The following is a 21,255-nucleotide window of genomic DNA, read 5'->3' on the forward strand; positions in this document are numbered from 1 at the left end:
TGAAAAGTTTAGAGCCCCTTAAACCTTTTTATTTCAAAAAGGATATCATTAACTCATGACAGCTCCCTAACCCATTCTGCTTTCTTCCTGTCATGCAGTGTTATCCCTTTTCATAAGTACTATAGAATGGGAAATGGAGGAAAGCAGTTCATTTCAAAAGTACTCCAGTTTTGCTACCAAAACTGTTGCAAATCAGTAGGGGTGTACGAATATTCGAAACTTCGAATACGAATCGAATATGTTTCATATTCGGTTCATATTCGCATTCGAGAAATGATATTCGTGAATTTCCGAATATTCGAAAATTCGCGAATACTCGGCAGCGATCGTATACCGCACCGACTTTCGTAAATTTGGTTGTGGCAAAAGCTCAATGTCTGGGCAAATTATCTGAATATAGAAATTAAAGTTCAGGAAAACCATATAAAGGCCCTGTTCTCTTTCTTCTCCATCGTTTATGGCATGGGCCGATCGCATTCCGATGCCGCTAGGCTTCACCTTGTGCGCAATACCGCAAGTGGGCTTTCCCACATACCACACGTGCTGCGAACAAGATGGGGGACGACCCGCTTCCAACAACTACAATGCGAGATCACTTTTATTTTGTAATACTTCCGTAATATGTTATATAATTAATGCCCACACCCATGGCATTCGTTCTGTCACCTTAACTCTTCAAGTGTGACCACCGCCATCTTGTTTTGGTCAACTACGCTATGCGGGAAAGCCTAGTTGCGGAATTTTGCGTGAGGCTCCTGAAGTGGCGAGTCGAGGTGTCACAACAGGGCATGCAATCCTGTAAAAATCCCGCCTATTGCGTGGTGCACTGTAACCTATGCACCCATGGGCATAATGGCAGGCTTGACAACGTTCAGAGCGCCCCAAAAATAACCTGGCCGCGTAGTTTTGGTTTCTGAGCTTCGCCACTTGCCCGTGGCAATGGCAACTTGCCCGTGGCAATGGCAACTGTCGGCCCGCGCATTCGCCAATAGTGCAATCTTAGCACCGTGCCGCTTTCAGACGCTGACTGATGCATCGCTGGTCATTTTTTTTCCTTTTTAGAAGCACCGTGCCGCTTTCAGGCACTGGACTAATGTGTCGCTGGTCTTTTTTTTTTCCTTTTAGAAGCAGTCCTCGCCATTCCGACGTCAATGTGCATTCCCCTCTCGCACACGTTCGCGATTCCTTCCAGCACGCCGAAACTCTGTGCTCGTCACGTGATTACAGTTGTTTGCACGATAGAGCTGCCTCATTAGACTACCGCATTTTCGGTAGTTTTTTTTTTGGGGGGGGGGGGGGGGGGGGGGGTGGGGGCGCAGGGCATTTTATAAATCGACCTTCAAATAGCCCGGGGATTTCTGTCGGTTCTTTGAACCCCGAATTAAGGGGAGAGGCTCCTCGAAACAACTTTTTTTTTATTATTTGTACCAGAGACTTCAAAATTCAGCCAACTAGACAGTTTTTTATGCAGATTTCAAATATGTAATTAGTTTTTATGTAGCTGCTACAGTTCTAAAGTTATATTATACTTAATGACAAATTATAACGATTTTATGGGCACTTTTTTATGCACTAAACTTTCACAAAAGGTATTGTGCTATAGCTTATTTAGCTCTTTGTAGATCACAGAGTGCCAATATCTAGTCAAAAAACGTGTTCAGTTATTGGAAGTTAGACAAAAAAATTGACACTTCAACCATTGCTTTCTTCAGTTCCCTGAAACATAGCTTCGTTATATTGTAATTACTGACGACCGATAATGAAATTTCAAGTAGATATCGGCATTCTACATACCTTCAAGAATATGTATGCCAAATTTCGTTAGTATACACCAATTCTAAGAGTACAAAAGGCTTCCCGGAAGACACGAAAATATAAAAAAATTTCAAAATGAGAAAAACAGGTTTGAAAGTTTCAAAACATTCTATTCTTCAAAATGCGATTGTTTTCCGATGAATCTTGGTCACACCCAAGAGCAGCTTTACAGAAAGCACACACAGTTTCTAGAAGGCTCCTGCGCTGTAGCTTGGCCCTTCCCGGCTCCTACGGTTGGTCTCCTCGGTGCGAGCCCTTTTCACTGCGCTCCGACGGTGCGCCCTTGCTTCTGCGGTTCGCTTCAAGTTCATCTTCTTTATCCGCATGCAATCAGAATGGTCGCTGCGTGCAACCAACTCTTCTGGGGGAAGTACCCCAATCTCTTGAAGGACTTCTTCAAAGCCGGCATGGCCTTTGTTGTACCACAGCACGGCAATAGCCGTGGCTGTCTCCACAGATGTCCGAGAAGCAAATTTTGTTTTTGGACACAGCAGCCATATTTTACTATTGAGCGACTCCGCTGCGTTTTGCGTCTTGCCATGAAGGCACCGAGCCAGGAGCTTCTCATCAGTAAGGCGCTTATATATAGGCATAATTGCCAAGCCCTGAGCTTTTGTCAACAAAGGGGTATGGCGTGGTGTAGGCTCCCCCAGTGCTTCAGCACGCCTATGTTTGCACCAGGAATCTGGTTCAGCAGGGCAAAATTTGTGGCTGCTGGCCCCATCACTGGAGCAACAATGAAAATAGGAGGCCCATATAGCAGTGTACATGCTGCGCACGCTGCCTTTGTTATTTGTTATGGCTATTTGATAATATGTCTGCAGTTTCTGGATGGCTGTGACAGATAGCTTTTGACCTCGTGGCAGTGGTGTTGTCATTTTTCGCAGAGCAGTGCCTAGGCGTTTTGCAACGTGGTTAGTGCACTCTTCTTTTTCGATGACAGTGTCACCGTACACCTCAGCCCCACAGACGGCAGTATAGGCTTTGCTGTCACCGTCGCTCAAGAAAGTTGTGAACCGCAGTGGGGTCTCATATGACAAAGTCCTCTGCCATATGCGCACTGCTGCCTCAGGTTCCATTGCATGAGATGAACATTCAGTGTTCTTTTCGCATACAGGGCGATGAAAGGCTTGCCATACCTCATCATCATCACCCATGGGCTTGTGGATACTGCAAGCAAGACAGTAATTTGAAAGCACTTCAAAGTCCAAGCAAAGGCCTGTGTCCAGGGACACAGCTGTGCCCACTCCGTTGTGGCTTTTATGGCCCCTTTTTTGCCACGTGCCGTCAAACATGACCGGCACATCGCCGCCGCCAACGGCGTCCTTTGTCACCTTTCGTGCCTGCTCCAAGTTTTGGCGAACAGCTTCCATTGCAGCACCATGGAGCTTCTTGGAAATAGCATGGAATGTCTTGTGATGCAGTGGTTTTCGAAGGCCGATGATTGCGCAAAATCGCGAAAGCTGGTCATATCCAGCACCTATAGCACGCGCTGCCAAAACAGCCTTCACGTTTACGGCGAAGCCGTCGCGCGAGCTCCCGCTGTCGTAGCGAGTGTTCGCCCCGCGGTCACCGCACTCACCGGCCGAAATGATCCGCTTCGACGTGTGCGTGAATGAAAGCACAGACTCTGGGCAGTCGGGATTTTCGCAGCGTAGCTCTAAGTACGACGAAAGCCCTTTGCGCTTCTCAGCTGCTTCTCGGACGGCGAGTTTCCGTTCGCGGCAAGTAGGGCATGCCGATCCTGCCACCAGTGCCGTCAATGCGCCGATCTCGCACAACACCGTGCTAGCAGCAGGGGCACCGACCGACCTTGAGTCACTTTTGAAGAATCCCATCTTTTTCTGCGATGCACTGACGAAATCCATAGCAGCGTCGATTTCACAACTGTCGCGGTGACCGGTGTCGGCGGTAGGCCTAACCGACGCCGGAGCGTCGCGGGCGTCATTCCCGGCTGTCGTTTTTTTAACAGTCTTACGCCGTTTCCCTCGGTACTTGTGCCGAGTTCGATACTTCCGGGCGTCGGAACTGCACTTTTTCGGGCTAGTCATCACGAAAACGCGGAAAGAACACGGGAAACTGTGCGGCTTTCGAGAACACGCAGCAGCGGTGGTTCGGCTTTACTGCACAAAAGGAGCACCGCCGTCCAATGGCGGCGCCGCGCTGCATGGCGCGCAATTCAAAACACGCGACAGTCTCGTCTTCTTTCTCGTTTTTCTTTTATTCTCCGTGAACATACGAGACTGACAGCCATTGAACCTTGGAGGAAAGGGCTGACGCTGCACGCCCCGATGATTGCAAATGGCGGGCGGTGAGGCTGGATTGCGTGAGAACGATGCAAACGGCGCGGACTTTCTAAACTTTCGGTGGATTATAGAGTTACCGCCGCTCACTTAGGCGCATTTTTTGGTAACTTCTCGTGCGAATTTCGGCTTGATATTTACAGAAATAAAAGCTTATACACCAAAGATGACAATGCAGCTTAAAACGAAAAAGTGATTTTTTTTTAGAAAACCGCGACTTTTCGACCCGCGTCTCCCCTTAATGAGGTTTTACTAGCCATCATGTAATTTTTGTTTCCAGTCTTGCCATGTTATGGATTTCATTTTGCCTGACCACATTACAGGTTGGATACTATTAATGTTGTTCAATTAAGTAGTATACATTTCTGTGTACATGATGTTTTTTTACATGGTGCTCAGGCAATCTAGTTTTGTTTATTTCAGTTGCAAAGGCCATACACTACTTTGAAAGAAAAAAAAATGAGCAACAATGTTTGCTTGTTTCTTTTCTGAATTTATTTGCTGACCAGATATTCAATATTCGATTCGATATTCGAAGCCTGTTTTTTCTTCATATTCGATTCGTATTCGAACATTTCAATATTCACACAACCTCCAAATCAGTGATCGTCTCTGTCCCATCCTATCCACAGTGCTTCTTTAGCAGGAGAAATGCAAATACAGCATACAAAAAAAGCACAAGTTTGTTTGCATCTGAGAGTGTTGCAATTTAACACGAGGCATGGTCAGCTGTGGTGATAGCACAGTGCTCTCATCCAGTGGCCAGTAAAGCCGATCTGTTCGCACCACTGCGGGTTTGAAACCCAGTCCTGGCAATATTTATTTTACTTCTGCACCCTCAAGGTCAGGGGTGCCACAGATACTTGGCTGGGTTCAACACCGTGTAGTAGTGCCTTCGCACAAAAAATTGCAAACAAGGGGGTGACATGGCTTCCCATTTGTATTCACCGGCAGACAGGAAACACTTATTTGTATGTTTAAATGTACCATGACCGTGACACTGCTCTCAATGGCCCTTGGAAACGCCATTGCTCATTGGCAAGCCTCCACTGAGTCAATGCCCATCAAGTTCAATGGTCACTGGAAATTGCTGTGTGGCAATGGTCAATTGGTGTTTTGAGTCCAAAGGCCGTTGATTTAATGTGTGATAAGTGTAAAGAAAAAAGAAGTGAAAATGCCACCCTACCTCTTTGTGCTTCTCCATGGTAGAATAGATCTTGGCAGAGAGATCATTCCCTGTATGCGGCACTGTAGACTTCTTGTTGTTTTTGCGCTGGTTACTTTTGCTTTTGTTGGCCTTCTTGTTGCGACCACTCTTCTGTCCCTTCTTCTCACCCTGCTGAAGAAGTTGAGACCACAAGCACGTTAGCTACATTTTCTTCCCTTTCAATCTTTTATCGAAGAAATTTTTTCAAATTAACTCACAACAGACTGAACAAGCTAGATGCTACAAGCAAGAAGAGTCCCTGTTTAAAAAAAAAGAAATGAGAAACAATAACGAAAGCTCCATTCATATGCTTTACGCCAATCTTCATTGAACATGGCGATGCTGCCTCCATTTTGCATTTGCTCGACAGACAAGCAAAACATTTCTCTCTCTCAGTCTGCCCAGCTCTCATTGCCCTGGCAAACAAGCACCACTTGTCGATCAGAATCATTTGAAGCATGCATACGAGCGCAGCATCGCAAACTGTATTGGTGATGTGGGATGCGGTGCAGGCCTGACGAGAGCATGACTAACTCAAATGCAAGTGAATATTACCGCTTATATATGAGTTATGACTCTGAGCAAAATCTGCTATTTTCTCAAGTAGATTTCTTCCCAGTAAAGTGACTTTTTGAAGTTTGCATATTCAGTCTGTTCGGACCATCTGATGGGTCCCACACAATCCGAAAAATCTGTCAGCAACAGCGCCACATTTAAGGAAGGGTACCCACCATGCTATTGTGGTTGTGGTTCAACGGACAGACGAGAACTAGGTGTGGGATTCCTAGTCGATAAGGGTGATGAATAATGACTGCTCACTAGGCTTCTCAGCTATTTAACCTAGCCTTCGAAAATGAACACCGCATATGACCCATATATACCATGAGGGGTGACTTTTCACTTTGTGATCAGTATGAAACCCCCACTTCCAATATGGGGTCAATCCAATATAAGGTCAGTTTGGTTTGTTACGCCTTGTTGTGGTACCTCTTCACATTGCAGTTACTCCTCCTCAGTGAGAGCATCGCAAGGAGTCTCGATTTTCGTGTTCAGATCCTCATGCCAACCTACACCTATCAGCCGAACAATACACACATACAACGCACAGCAAATAAGACAGATGAAGAAACGCCGTAAGTGAAAGGGCTGCATCGTACCTCGGAGCCCTCAGGCTCTCCGTCCTGGCTGCCTTCGGAAGCAGCGGCAGAAGCGGCCAGGGCCTCAGCAGCCTTGCGTTTCTCCTCCTCCTCTTGGTCAAGCTCTTTTATGCTCTCTTCGAGCACATTAGGCCAGAAGTCGCCTTCAAAGTAGGGCAACTCACAGGCGCTCTTCAGGTTATCCTCCGTGGCCTGCTTCAGGATGTCCTGCACAAGACAACAGCCAGCGACATTCAGACTAAGCAACTTCACAGAAACCAGTTCAAGGCCACAGGAGAACAACCAACAAACAAGAAATTAATTGCAACTGCATAAAACGATGAAAATAACTTTTCAGTACAGACATTTAACAAAAATGTGAACTAAAAATAAGTTACACTCAGCGTTTCCAGTGACCACCACCAACACTACTACAGAAAAAGACCCATTAATTCGAACTCCAGGGAACCAGAAAAAAATGTTCAATTATCCGAAAGTTCGAATTATTCAATGACCCCGAAAAAAACCTCAAGAACTGTTTGCTCCATGGTAAATTTATCAGGTGAAAGACTGGGCAATGGCTGCCCGATTCCGAGATGAGAACAGCGCGCCAATGACTGTTTTTCATATTTGCATCAAGGCTTTATTTTTATTGCATGCATGCTGTCGGGAGCATCGGAGCAGAACGGCTCCAAAATCGTCCCTCCGCATCTTTCACGGTGCGACTCAGTGGAGCTCCATTGCAAAGAGAGTGAACGGCACGTGAGGAGCATGCAGTTTTGGTGCGCTGGAGAATAGAGCCATGTGGGTGGATGCGAAGGAAACGGCGCGAAGGAAAAAATTGGAAAGAAAACACCAGCAACGTGCCAATCAGTGTCCGAAACAGTGCTTAGCTGGTTCAGGCTGGCTGGCTGATGCTGTCCAGTCCAGCCACTGTCGACCAACTTGCCTATTAGCCTGTTTCAATGAACATGCACTGCTAAAGCAGCTCATCATACAATCCCTCAGAAACCTTAGGCTCATTTGAACCGGCCCTTCATGAGATGTACAGCCCTTATAGCACTGCAACTCCATATGCCTAGAAGTTTGACGCAGCCTTCCAAATACCCTGTACTCGCAAAATACCAAGATGACTACTGATTCACAGCACAAGTGCAAAAGCAAGCAGGCAAAGTACCTTGTACTCCAGCACTATCCTCTCGAGGATGCCCTTGTCAAGCATCATCTTGTACCAGTCCTGGAGCCGCTTTGGCTTTGGTATCTTCTGCTCAGGAGGGTGGCAGTGGAAAATGTAGTCATCTCCTTCGCTTGGTGGGCAAGCCCAAATATGTGCCATTGCAAATCTAGAATGCAAAACAGACATCTCACTTAGCAAGAACAATTCAATCTCTACACTGCAGGAACTCAACACCCCCAAATAATCAGGTTCAACTTCTCTAAAGAGCCCCAAGCTCAACCACACACCAATTTTGCCACTGCCCAAGATTGTCCAGCCCACAACAGTAATACCGCAGGTTGCACTTAAAGGCTGCTCGTTGGGCCTGTGCACAGTTTTCGAAATGAAAATTTATATGAAACGGAAAAAATGACCTATGAAGACGCAATGGTGCCTCCGTAAAGTTCAATCTCATTTTTTTCTAATGACACAATTTTGAAGTCACTAACATAATAACACTTACACGACTTCAACACACTAAGACACAGTGGTAATAACAGCACTGGAGGAAAGGCACGAGCCTCCGCTGCAAGCCAAGTGGTGGTTTGTTCTCTGAGTTACTGCTACAGTAAAGCCTCGTTAACCCGGATCTCGATAACTCGAAAATACGGCTAACTCGGACACGCACCGCGTTCCCGGGAAAAATGTGCGTAGTTCAATGGTGTTAAACACTTGTTAACTCGGCAGCATTTAGCCGCGTATCGGGTAACTCTGACAACCCCGGCGAGAGCTATCGCAACGGCCATACTCGGCAGCCCGGGTGTTCAAACACCCCTAACCGACGACGAAGCCGATGCAGCTGAGGAAAGCCGCGCAAACTGGATCAAAACAAGAAACGGCCGCAGGACGCGAGAGATGCGATGATGATAGTGAGAGAGCGATCAGTGGCCAGGTGGCGCTAGCCACCACCCAGCGCACTGGTCGAGCATCCAGCAACCACTAAAAGCTGCAAAGAACGACAGGATGGCTTGCTGGGCATACTTTGTCACCGGGACTACGCGCATGCTGCCCATGCTACGCCAACGCTGCAGCTGCGTTCTTTTGTGTTGGGAGTGTGTGAAGCCGAGTTGTGTGCGCACTCGTGCCCGTTGCATTCGACTGCTGGTGCATGCTGTCACTGCCGCCACGTCTACGCAGACGCTACAGCTGCTTTCTTTGTATTGCGAGTGTGACAAGCCGCATTGCGTGCGGACTGGTGCATCCTGTCACTGCCGTCACACTTTGCTGTGATGGCGGCCACCAACCCAGCGAAGCAGCAACAGCAGCCGGCCAATAATTTACAAGCGAAGGTGAAGATATTAAAGGAGGTCAGTGAAGGCATTTCTCGGCAAGAGATAATGAAAAAATATGGGCTCAAGAGGAGCACATTGAGTGACTACGTGAAGAACAAAGAAAAAATTCTCGAAGCATTTGGCAGCGGCAAATTCACTGGTACTAAAAAAGGCTCAGGAAGGCAGCGCACCCGGCATTAGAAAATTCATTGCTACGATGAATCTCAAATATGCGCAACGAGCAACTTCCCCTGAGCGGGCCGCTCGCAGATCTGTCAGCAGGCTGAGAAGTGTATGCAGCGAAAATGAACGTTGACTCTTTCAGTGCGTCTGAAGGTTGGTTCGTATGCTTCAAAGAAAGACATGGATTGGTCTTCAGGAACGTGCATGGTGAGAAGGCAGCGGTACATGAACGTTGCATCCCTGGAAGTCGACCAAGCTTCCCCGATACCTGGCTCGTTACGAACCTGCCGTCTTCAACGGCAATGAAACGGCACATTTTTTCAAGGCCTTGCCGAACAAAACGATCACGTTCAAGGGTGACCCGTGCGTTGGAGGCAAGAGGAGCAAAGAAAGGGTAACTGTGCTCCTCGCCACAAATATGCTGGGCACGCAGCGCCTACCACTTCTTGTAATAGGCAAAGCAAACCACCCTAGGTGCTTTAAGAACGTTCGCCGCCTACCTGTAGAGTACAGAGCAAACAGAAAAGCATGGATGACCATGGATATTTTTCAAAGTTGGCTGCGGCAGCTCGACCGCCGCTTCTCCGCCAAAAACCGCACTGTTTTGTTTGTCATGGATAACTGCAGCGCACACACCAATGTGACAGGGCTGGGATGCATCGAGCTTGCCTTCCTGCCATCAAACATGACGGCTGCTCTACAGCCGCTAGACCAGGGCATTATCCAGCACGTGAGGGCCAACCAAGTACAGACGGCATGTGATGGAAAGGATGCTGCTCTGCAAGCAGGCAGAGCGAGAATACGATACAAACCTCCTTAGGGTGGTCCATACCTTAGCACATGTCTGGAGCAACACGTCAGCGGAGGTCATTGCAAACTCCTTCAGGCACGGCGGGTTTGTCTGCCTTGACGACTATGATGTAGATGTGCCTCCCGACGACGCTGAAAGGATGGGTGACGAAGCGACGGATGACAGGAGCTTGGAGTTTCTCTTGCCTGCTGATGTCCGGCTTGCCGACTACATTGCTATTGACGATGGTGTTGCTGTTGCTGGCCAGCTGACTGACGATCATATCATATCGGAAGTGATCAACGTGGAGGAAAATGAGTGTTCCAATGATGATAATCAAGATCAGCCGCCGCAACGGCGCACTGTGCAGGAGGCCGCCGAGGCTCTCGCTGTTCTAGAGGAATTCTGCGTACTAGAATCCCGCGACAGTGAGCGTGCGCATCATCACCTGATGGGGTTGAAAAAGATCGTTCCAGCGCAGATTCCGGCGATGAAAAAAACGAAAATAACTCAGTTTTTCAAGCAATCAAGGTACGTTCATGCTGCATATATTTTTTTGTCGTTTTCACGGCACATTCGATAATCCGGAATTCGGTTAACTCGGACATTTCTCCCAGTCCCGTGAGATCCGGGTTAACGAGGTTTTACTGCATCGCCCACATTCCTGCAAAAGCACACTGCTGTGGGCATTGTGACCAGAGGGCTGTGTGGGCAGATGCAAGAGGAAGACCAGATGGAGAGAAGGTGCACTGCAACAGTGTCCCAGCGGAAGCAAGAGGAACTGAGTTCGCTTAGGAAGTGCCGCTGCCAGAGTGAACAAAGAAGTGTGAGAGGGAAGGAGAGCAATAGTGCTCCACAATAGCAATGGTGCTCCAAGCAGGGGTGCAAGGAAGTAGCGCTCAAATTGGAGCCGCCGCCGCTGGAGTGATCTACACATTTTTACACAGCTACACATTTTTGTACCAATGCAGCTATCATGCAGGCCTGTATAGTTGTAGTACTCTGCATTTTTATTGGAAAACTGCTGTGATGACAACTTGTGCACCACATGTTCAGCACCACTGATTCTCACCTTCCCATGGTGTGCACACCAAAAATACAGTGAGCGACATCCCATGCTTTGCTATTACAAGTAATATACCACAAAGATTGTATTTGATCATATCTCTAGTTACATTGGGCAAAGATGATAGTGTATCATACTCAGTGCAAGCATACATCTAGTCAGCAACCCACAACCAGTCAGCATGTCTAGCAGAGGCTGCAATCAAACAAACTGCAACCAACTTGTAATTGTAACAACGCTGTTTCAACTTACCCAAGTTGCTTGACATAGTCAAGGTAGCCCAGGAGAATCTCGTGGTAGACAGCGGTGCGAAACCGCTTGGGCCGGAAGAAATGCACACTGTCCAGGTAAGCTATGTACACACGACGGGTGTTGGGCGGATGACACTCCGAGCCATATTCTTGTACATGCATTCCAAAGAAGCATGTGTCAACGCCGTCAATCTCCTCAAAGGCAAACAGTGCCTTGGCACGGTAAGGGAACTGCTCTGGCCAGTGCCCTGTATCCACATATCTGGGTGAAAAAGAACGAGAAAGCAATGTGAAAATTAACCCTGTAAACAGCATACTTTTCGTTCAGCCTACTCCCTGGACTAACAATGAACTGCTAGTTTAATTCGAAAACAATAAAGCAATAGGGATTCCAATGAAGTGCAGGCAAGAAGCAATCAGCCACAACACGAGCTTAGATAAAAGTTTGCTGCCTCACAGCAAAACGTTCGAAGTGCCGCGAGACATTCATAATAGTACAGTGCTAACAGCGCCGAGAGCCCAGCACTTTAGCACCTCATTGTACTACAGCTGCCGACCGATTTTTCACACTCGGCGGGACCCATAAAACAGTCCAAGTAATCAAAGTCTGGGAAATCCATGAACCTAAAGCAAATCACTTTGCAGTGAAAAACCTCCTTGAAAAATCTTGATTTTCTTATTTTTCCATGCTCCGCTTGTAAGCGACGATATCAGGTTGTATTTTAACCAGAGTTAAGCTTTTCTAATGTGCATGCTGCATTTGCCCGGACAGAAGCACACCTCACATCATAGATACCAAAATGCATGAAGCCGGCGTGCATCATGCCATGAGCGAATTCTGCACCGTGGGGATGCCAGTTCTGCACGTTGGCATAGCGGCTACTCAAGGCCAGCACCAAGAGCGATGCGACGGAGCTGCACAGCAAAAATGCAACCACGATGTAGCATGCCCAATATCTTGTTTGTCTCACCTTTATTTATGTTGCAATGCTTTGTTTTCGATTTTAAGTCGACCCCCCCCCCCCCCCCCTTCGGATTTTCAAATTTTGAAAAATACCGTAAAAACCGGACTATAGGTCGGACCGGAATATAGGTCGACCCCCTAACTAACCAATTCTAAAAATGAAAAAGATCTTTTTCAATGGAAAAAGTACCGAAAGACATCCTTACTTTGAGACAAATGCGACTCGAGAGGTTGCACAATGGTGACAGTATTTAATTTCATTTAAATGCTGCTTGTATGTACACCCGGCAAATTTTTTAACAATATCGCGCACCAATCAGCCCGCGTGTTTGTTTCTGGCGCAGGCAAGTACGGCGCCGTAGAGCAAAGCCCTCCTCTTCATGAATCGCCGCAACCAGGATGGCGAGCCTTTGAATTGCGCCCTCGTGAGCCTAGAGGCACGCGCGATCTCTGCCGCTTTCACGCGGATGCATTCGGCAGTCACAGGCAGCAATCTTGCTCGCAGCGCAACGTTTCCTTCCTATTCTCGATACACTACGGTCTGCCCACGAAATGATGTTTTCTTCTGGTTGCTGCAAGTTGTAATACGCAGCTTCTGCCTCCGCCAGTACTGAATGCTCTTTTCGGATACTCCAAATTCGGGCTGTGCCGCCAGGTTCCCGTGAGCTTCCTCGCACTCAATCGTGTTTTTCTTGAAGGCGACGGTAAATTGCCGTTAGCTTCCGCTTTGCATCTACTGAAACGCAAAATGGCGGCACTGCTGCTGATGGCGATGGAGGCTGCTGACTTCAGCCACCCATTGTTGCAAGACTTCCGTATTTTTTCCGCCAATGACCGGTATATAAGACGGGGGTCGACTTTTTACCATGGTTTTTTTAAAAAAAGTTCGACCTATATTCCGGTTTTTACGGTAGGTCGACTTACAACTGTGTCAATACGGTTTGCAAACAACACGAGTAACAGTGTAGTTCGCAATTTCTAAGTAGGTTTTTCACACCACAGTGATTTTTTTGATGTTCATGGATTTCTAAGACTGACCGATTACAATAGCCAACAGATTTTTCAGCTCCAATAATTCAGACTTGCGCAATATTTCGGACTGTTGAGGAACCACCATGTACCTCTTGAGAAAGCATACATACTATTCATGACTGATGTTTCCAACTAAATAGACCCTAGCAATCGAAGTCGTTTTTTGACTGAAAGCTTGTTTTTTTCGGCCCAATATAGACGCAACTGGGCGTCGCTGTCACAATCAACAGGTTCTTCGCCACTGAGATGAACTGGCTTGAACATACTCGGCTATTTGTTGTTTATCGTTGCCACTCGAGAAAATGGTATGCTCTTTGTTGCCATCTAGGTGGCCTACAAAGAACAGCGCGCGCAATCTCGTTGAAAACTGGACAGCTGCAGTCACTCACAGAGCAAGGCAGAATGAAGGAGCAGGGGGGGGGGAGTGCATTCAGAGGTGCCCGCTCCTTCCCGTCGGTTCGCTCTCCGTCTTTGCGACTGTCATTGCCCTGGGAAACGACTTCTAGCTTCGAGTGGCGTGTGCAGTCATTCACGGCACGACAAAAGCAATGCAAAGTTCATAATTCTTCACGTCGGTTTTTGACAGAACAGCGTTCTTTTTTTTTAAGTTTTTTTCGGACTGCTCAATAATTAAGACCCTTTTCCGGTTTCCACCAAATCCGAAAATTGAGTCAGCGACTGTAAATTTAAGGGGGGAGGTGGGGATCGGAGTCAATTTCCTTATTTTTTGTAGTAGAGCCTGGCATGACAAAAAAACATGGTAGAAGCCCACAGTTGCTTTTATATTTTAGCAAAATGAATAGTTCATGCAGTGACATTCTCCAAATAATTTTATCACTCTTAATTTTTTTTACATAGGACAACATATCCATGTCTGAAAAATGAGGTCGTTATCAACGCGCTAATTTAGCTAAGCAGTAAAAAAAATGAGATAGTTATTAAAAAATATAGGAATGTCACTGCACAGAGAATTTACTAAGAAATACAACGCAATAAACCTCATGCAAATCCGACAAGGCATAGTTGTTCTATGCTTTCTGCAAGCAGGACAGTCGGCTCAAAACTCAATTCTGAGAAAACTGGCTCTAAAGTTGCACAGCTGCCACATGTTCTTCAGAATGCCCCAGGGCTGTAATACTTGGTGTCTTTGCTTGCAGGGGTCTTCTTATGCCTTTGCTCTTTCGTTTTTTCTGCACTGCATGCTTTTCTTTTTCTTTGTCCTTCTCCTGAGCTCTCTCAAGGGCAAGGCTACCGGGTTTGATGCCCACAGACTTGCATACTTCAGTGTAGGCACGCAAGTTACCAAAGTTGTAGCGTGCAACTGCTTCATGGACTGCAGTCTCCACTGCAAAAACTGAAGCATGCTGATCTTTTGAAATCATTGACCAGATGACAGAATGTAAGCTTTCTGCAGCATTCTGCGTCTTGTTGCCCTTGCAACGCTCCAGCAGTTGCGGGTCAGACAGGCGTTGGTAGACAGGTAGCAATGCCTCTGCTACACGTCTTGGTAGCTTGTACTTATGAGGCGGTGGTGGCTCCATTTTGGCCTGTGCTGACCTATGTCTGCACCAACTGTCAGGGCCAGGTGGGCACAGCTCATGATGAGGCTCGTCATTTGTAGATGTCACATGGTACAATGTGGCCATCACGGCCCTTTGCATGTCACTGACTTCGGTGTTTCTGCGCAAGGCTAAACCATAGTAATTGGTCAGTTTTTTAATTAGGTCCTGCGTGAGTCCACCTTTCCCACCCAATGGCTCCCCTTTCTTTGCTCTTGCAACCAGTGTGCGGAGTGCAGTGCCCATCCTCTTCTGCACATGGTTTATGCAGTCCTCCTTAGTCAGGGGTATGAAGCCGTATACCTCATCTTTGCAGAGTGCAAGATATGTTCGGCTGTCACCATCACATATGACATTCGTGTAGCGAAGGCCATAGCTGCTGAAAGAACGCCTGAAAAGTATTAGTGCAGCTTCCACCTCCATCTGACCTGAGGCAACATCTGTGTTTTTCTGGCACCGATGCTGCTCAATCCAAGTGCCATAGCTAGGGTCACTCTCCGCTGGTTGCTGACAGCACCCTAGGCAGAAATTTGACAGTACGGTGCAATCCAGCACAAGCCCGGTATAAAATTCGATAATACATCCTACACCAATGTGAGAGCTGTGGCCTCGTGTAAGCCAAGTGCCATCATACACAACTGTTATGTTACTTGGGCTGGATGGTTGCATCTTGCTGTAGACGTCTTTTACAGCAAATACAGCATCTGCAAAAATGTTTTGTGCAGCTTCCTCTGCTCCAGGTTTAAACAATTTTTTTAGGTGGCCCTGATAGGTTTCTTGATGCAGCCCACGATGTGAGACGTTCATTGTGGCCCAGAAGTCGTTCAGGGCAGTGGGCCCTTTTCCAATGGTCTTGATGGCTTGCATAGCTCTTATATTGACCTCAAAAGTCCTTCCTTCAGACTTCCTTTTTGATGACCAATGTGAAGCAATAGGGCCGCAAGCACCACAGGAATACACCAATTTTACTGCTAGGCCCAGTTTAGTCTCGTGCTTCACTGACAACCTCTTCTTAGAGCACTTTGGGCACAGTAAAGACCCTATTACCGAATTCATTACACTAGCTTGAATTAATGTGAATTCATCTTCATCTGGGGCCGATTCTTCCTCTGTCTGCCGCGCGAACCCGAACTTGCGCTCCGTTGACGACACCGCGCGAAGTGTAGCACGGACGCTGCACGCTTGCTCCTCAGCTGTTTCCAAGGTCACAAAACGTGGTTCCAGGTGCACCTGAACGGTGCGCTTCTGTTTTGGAAAAAGCTCGCTGTCATCCCGTTGAGCTGGCATCGCATCGTCACTCGCCGCCGCAAAAACGGAACTGTGCCCGGGCCGGTGCTGCACTGCAATGTCATGGCTTGTGGATGGCGCCGGGTCCCCAGATTCACTGCCGGTCATTGATTCCGAAGGCAGGTGCACCTGAACGGTGCGCTTCTGCTTAGGGAAAACTTCACCGTCATCCCGTTGAACCAGCACCGCACCGGCACTCGCCGCCGCAAAAACGGAACTGTGCCCGGGCCGGTGCTGCACTGCGATGTCATGGCTTGTGGACGGCGCCGGGTCCCCATATTCACTGCCGGTCATTGATTCCGAAGGCAGGTGCACCTGAACGGTGCGCTTCTGCTTAGGGAAAACTTCACCGTCATCCCGTTTAACCGGCACCGCACCGGCACTCGCCGCCGCAAAAACGGAGCTGTGCCCGGGCCGGTGCTGCACTGCGATGTCATGGCTTGTGGACAACGCCGGGTCCCCAGATTCACTGCCGGTCATTGATTCCGAAGGCAGGTGCACCTGAACGGTGCGCTTCTGCTTAGGGAAAACTTCACCGTCATCCCGTTGAACCGGCACCGCACCGGCACTCGCCGCCGCAAAAACGGAACTGTGCCCGGGTCGGTACTGCACTGCGATGTCATGGCTTGTGGACGGCGCCGGGTCCCCAGATTCACTGCCGGTCATTGATTCCGAAGGCAGGTGCACCGGTGCACCTGAACGGTGCGCTTCTGCTTAGGGAAAACTTCACCGTCATCCCGTTGAACCGGCACCGCACCGGCACTCGCCGCCGCAAAAACGGAACTGTGCCCGGGTCGGTACTGCACTGCGATGTCACGGCTTGTGGACGGCGCCGGGTCCCCAGATTCACAGCCGGTCATTGATTCCGAAGGCAGGTGCACCTGAACGGTGCGCTTCTGCTTAGGGAAAACTTCACCGTCATCCCGTTGAACCGGCACCGCACCGGCACTCGCCGCCGCAAAAACGGAACTGTGCCCGGGTCGGTACTGCACTGCGATGTCACGGCTTGTGGACGGCGCCGGGTTCCCAGATTCACTGCCGGTCATTGATTCCGAAGGCAGGTGCACCTGAACGGTGCGCTTCTGCTTAGGGAAAACTTCACCGTCATCCCGTTGAACCGGCACCGCATCGTCACTCACCGCCGCAAAAACGGAACTGTGCCCGGGTCGGTACTGCACTGCGATGTCACGGCTTGTGGATGGCGCCGGGTCCCCAGATTCACTGCCGGTCATTGATTCCGAAGGCAGGTGCACCTGAACGGTGCGCTTCTGCTTAAGGAAAACTTCACCGTCATCCCGTTGAACCGGCACCGCACCGGCACTCGCCGCCGCAAAAACGGAACTGTGCCCGGGCCGGTGCTGCACTGCGATGTCAAGGCTTGTGGACGGCGCCGGGTCCCCAGATTCACTGCCGGTCATTGATTCCGAAGGCAGGTGCACCTGAACGGTGCGCTTCTGCTTAGGGAAAACTTCACCGTCATCCCCACCGCACCGGCACTCACCGCCGCAAAAACGGAACTGTGCCCGGGCCGGTGCTGCACTGCGATGTCATGGCTTGTGGACGGCGCCGGGTCCCCAGATTCACTGCCGGTCATTGATTCCGAAGGCAGGTGCACCTGAACGGTGCGCTTCTGCTTAGGGAAAACTTCACCGTCATCCCCACCGCACCGGCACTCGCAGCCGCAAAAACTGAACTGTGCCCGGGCCGGTGCCGCACTGCGTCATGGCTTGTGGACGGCGCCGGGTCCCCAGATTCACTGCCGGTCATTGATTCCGAAGGCAGGTGCACCAGAACGGTGCGCTTCTGCTTAGGGAAAACTTCACCGTCATCCCGTTGAACCGGCACCGCACCGGCACTCGCCGCCGCAAAAACGGAACTGTGCCCGGGCCGGTGCTGCACTGCGATGTCACGGCTTGTGGACGGCGGCGGGTCCCCAGATTCACTGCCGGTCATTGATTCCAAAGGCAGGTGCACCTGAACGGTGCGCTTCTGCTTAGGGAAAACTTCACCGTCATCCCGTTGAACCGGCACCGCACCGGCACTCGCCACCGCAAAAACGGAACTGTGCCCGGGTCGGTACTGCACTGCGATGTCAGGGCTTGTGGACGGCGCCGGGTCCCCAGATTCACTGCCGGTCATTGATTCCGAAGGCAGGTGCACCTGAACGGTGCGCTTCTGCTTAGGGAAAACTTCACCGTCATCGCGTTGAACCGGCACCGCACCGGCACTCGCCGCCGCAAAAACGGAACTGTGCCCGGGTCGGTACTGCACTGCGATGTCACGGCTTGTGGACGGCGCCGGATCCCGATTCACTGCCGGTCATTGATTCCGAAGGCAGGTGCACCTGAACGGTGCGCTTCTGCTTAGGGAAAACTTCACCGTTGAACCGGCACCGCACCGGCACTCGCCGCCGCAAAAATGGAACTGTGCCCGGGTCGGTACTGCACTGCGATGTCACGGCTTGTGGACGGCGCCGGGTCCCCAGATTCACTGCCGGTCATTGATTCCGAAGGCAGGTGCACCAGAACGGTGCGCTTCTGCTTAGGGAAAACTTCACCGTCAACCCGTTGAACCGGCACCGCACCGGCACTCGCCGCCGCAAAAACGGAACTGTGCCCGGGTCGGTACTGCACTGCGATGTCAGGGCTTGTGGACGGCGCCGGGTCCCCAGATTCACTGCCGGTCATTGATTCCGAAGGCAGGTGCACCTGAACGGTGCACTTCTGCTTAGGGAAAACTTCACCGTCATCCCGTTGAACCAGCACCGCACCGGCACTCGCCGCCGCAAAAACGGAACTGTGCCCGGGTCGGTACTGCACTGCGATGTCACGGCTTGTGGACGGCGCCGGGTCCCCAGATTCACTGCCGGTCATTGATTCCGAAGGCAGGTGCACCTGAACGGTGCGCTTCTGCTTAGGGAAAACTTCACCGTCATCCCGTTGAACCGGCACCGCACCGGCACTCGCCGCCGCAAAAACGGAACTGTGCCCGGGTCGGTACTGCACTGCGATGTCACGGCTTGTGGACGGCGCCGGGTCCCCAGATTCACTGCCGGTCATTGATTCCGAAGGCAGGTGCACCTGAACGGTGCGCTTCTGCTTAGGGAAAACTTCACCGTCATCCCGTTGAACCGGCACCGCACCGGCACTCGCCGCCACAAAAACGGAACTGTGCCCGGGTCGGTACTGCACTGCGATGTCACGGCTTGTGGACGGCGCCGGGTCCCCAGATTCACTGCCGGTCATTGATTCCGAAGGCAGGTGCACCTGAACGGTGCGCTTCTGCTTAGGGAAAACTTCACCGTTGAACCGGCACCGCACCGGCACTCGCCGCCGCAAAAACGGAACTGTGCCCGGGTCGGTACTGCACTGCGATGTCACGGCTTGTGGACGGCGCCGGGTCCCCAGATTCACTGCCGGTCATTGATTCCGAAGGCAGGTGCACCAGTGCACCTGAACGGTGCGCTTCTGCTTAGGGAAAACTTCACCGTCATCCCGTTGAACCGGCACCGCACCGGCACTCGCCGCCGCAAAAACGGAACTGTGCCCGGGTCGGTACTGCACTGCGATGTCACGGCTTGTGGACGGCGCCGGGTCCCCAGATTCACAGCCGGTCATTGATTCCGAAGGCAGGTGCACCTGAACGGTGCGCTTCTGCTTAGGGAAAACTTCACCGTCATCCCGTTGAACCGGCACCGCACCGGCACTCGCCGCCGCAAAAACGGAACTGTGCCCGGGTCGGTACTGCACTGCGATGTCACGGCTTGTGGACGGCGCCGGGTTCCCAGATTCACTGCCGGTCATTGATTCCGAAGGCAGGTGCACCTGAACGGTGCGCTTCTGCTTAGGGAAAACTTCACCGTCATCCCGTTGAACCGGCACCGCATCGTCACTCACCGCCGCAAAAACGGAACTGTGCCCGGGTCGGTACTGCACTGCGATGTCACGGCTTGTGGATGGCGCCGGGTCCCCAGATTCACTGCCGGTCATTGATTCCGAAGGCAGGTGCACCTGAACGGTGCGCTTCTGCTTAAGGAAAACTTCACCGTCATCCCGTTGAACCGGCACCGCACCGGCACTCGCCGCCGCAAAAACGGAACTGTGCCCGGGCCGGTGCTGCACTGCGATGTCAAGGCTTGTGGACGGCGCCGGGTCCCCAGATTCACTGCCGGTCATTGATTCCGAAGGCAGGTGCACCTGAACGGTGCGCTTCTGCTTAGGGAAAACTTCACCGTCATCCCCACCGCACCGGCACTCACCGCCGCAAAAACGGAACTGTGCCCGGGCCGGTGCTGCACTGCGATGTCATGGCTTGTGGACGGCGCCGGGTCCCCAGATTCACTGCCGGTCATTGATTCCGAAGGCAGGTGCACCTGAACGGTGCGCTTCTGCTTAGGGAAAACTTCACCGTCATCCCCACCGCACCGGCACTCGCAGCCGCAAAAACTGAACTGTGCCCGGGCCGGTGCCGCACTGCGTCATGGCTTGTGGACGGCGCCGGGTCCCCAGATTCACTGCCGGTCATTGATTCCGAAGGCAGGTGCACCAGAACGGTGCGCTTCTGCTTAGGGAAAACTTCACCGTCATCCCGTTGAACCGGCACCGCACCGGCACTCGCCGCCGCAAAAACGGAACTGTGCCCGGGCCGGTGCTGCACTGCGATGTCACGGCTTGTGGACGGCGGCGGGTCCCCAGATTCACTGCCGGTCATTGATTCCAAAGGCAGGTGCACCTGAACGGTGCGCTTCTGCTTAGGGAAAACTTCACCGTCATCCCGTTGAACCGGCACCGCACCGGCACTCGCCACCGCAAAAACGGAACTGTGCCCGGGTCGGTACTGCACTGCGATGTCAGGGCTTGTGGACGGCGCCGGGTCCCCAGATTCACTGCCGGTCATTGATTCCGAAGGCAGGTGCACCTGAACGGTGCGCTTCTGCTTAGGGAAAACTTCACCGTCATCGCGTTGAACCGGCACCGCACCGGCACTCGCCGCCGCAAAAACGGAACTGTGCCCGGGTCGGTACTGCACTGCGATGTCACGGCTTGTGGACGGCGCCGGATCCCGATTCACTGCCGGTCATTGATTCCGAAGGCAGGTGCACCTGAACGGTGTGCTTCTGCTTAGGGAAAACTTCACCGTTGAACCGGCACCGCACCGGCACTCGCCGCCGCAAAA

The 21,255-nt window shown here is 50.8% G+C and overlaps 2 protein-coding genes and 1 pseudogene across 2 annotated transcripts in view; all 3 read right to left on the reverse strand.

Annotated features, from left to right (window-relative positions):
• The window catches only part of LOC144128902 (histone lysine acetyltransferase CREBBP-like), a 66,251-nt gene that overhangs the window by 5,869 nt on the left and 39,127 nt on the right, over positions 1–21,255 (reverse strand). The window contains 4 exon segments of the mRNA XM_077662690.1: positions 5,305–5,457; positions 6,483–6,689; positions 7,639–7,804; positions 11,240–11,500. Of these exon segments, the coding sequence (XP_077518816.1) occupies positions 5,305–5,457; positions 6,483–6,689; positions 7,639–7,804; positions 11,240–11,500 (787 nt within the window).
• Positions 1,853–4,013, reverse strand: LOC144128903 (uncharacterized). Its single transcript, XM_077662691.1, has one exon. The coding sequence runs from the start codon at positions 3,864–3,866 to the stop codon at positions 2,004–2,006; it is 1,863 nt and encodes a 620-aa protein (XP_077518817.1). The 5' UTR covers positions 3,867–4,013; the 3' UTR covers positions 1,853–2,003.
• Positions 12,299–16,188, reverse strand: LOC144127701 (uncharacterized; annotated as a pseudogene).

This window comes from Amblyomma americanum, chromosome 4, assembly GCF_052857255.1.
Source record: "Amblyomma americanum isolate KBUSLIRL-KWMA chromosome 4, ASM5285725v1, whole genome shotgun sequence".
Classification (NCBI taxonomy): domain Eukaryota; kingdom Metazoa; phylum Arthropoda; class Arachnida; order Ixodida; family Ixodidae; genus Amblyomma; species Amblyomma americanum.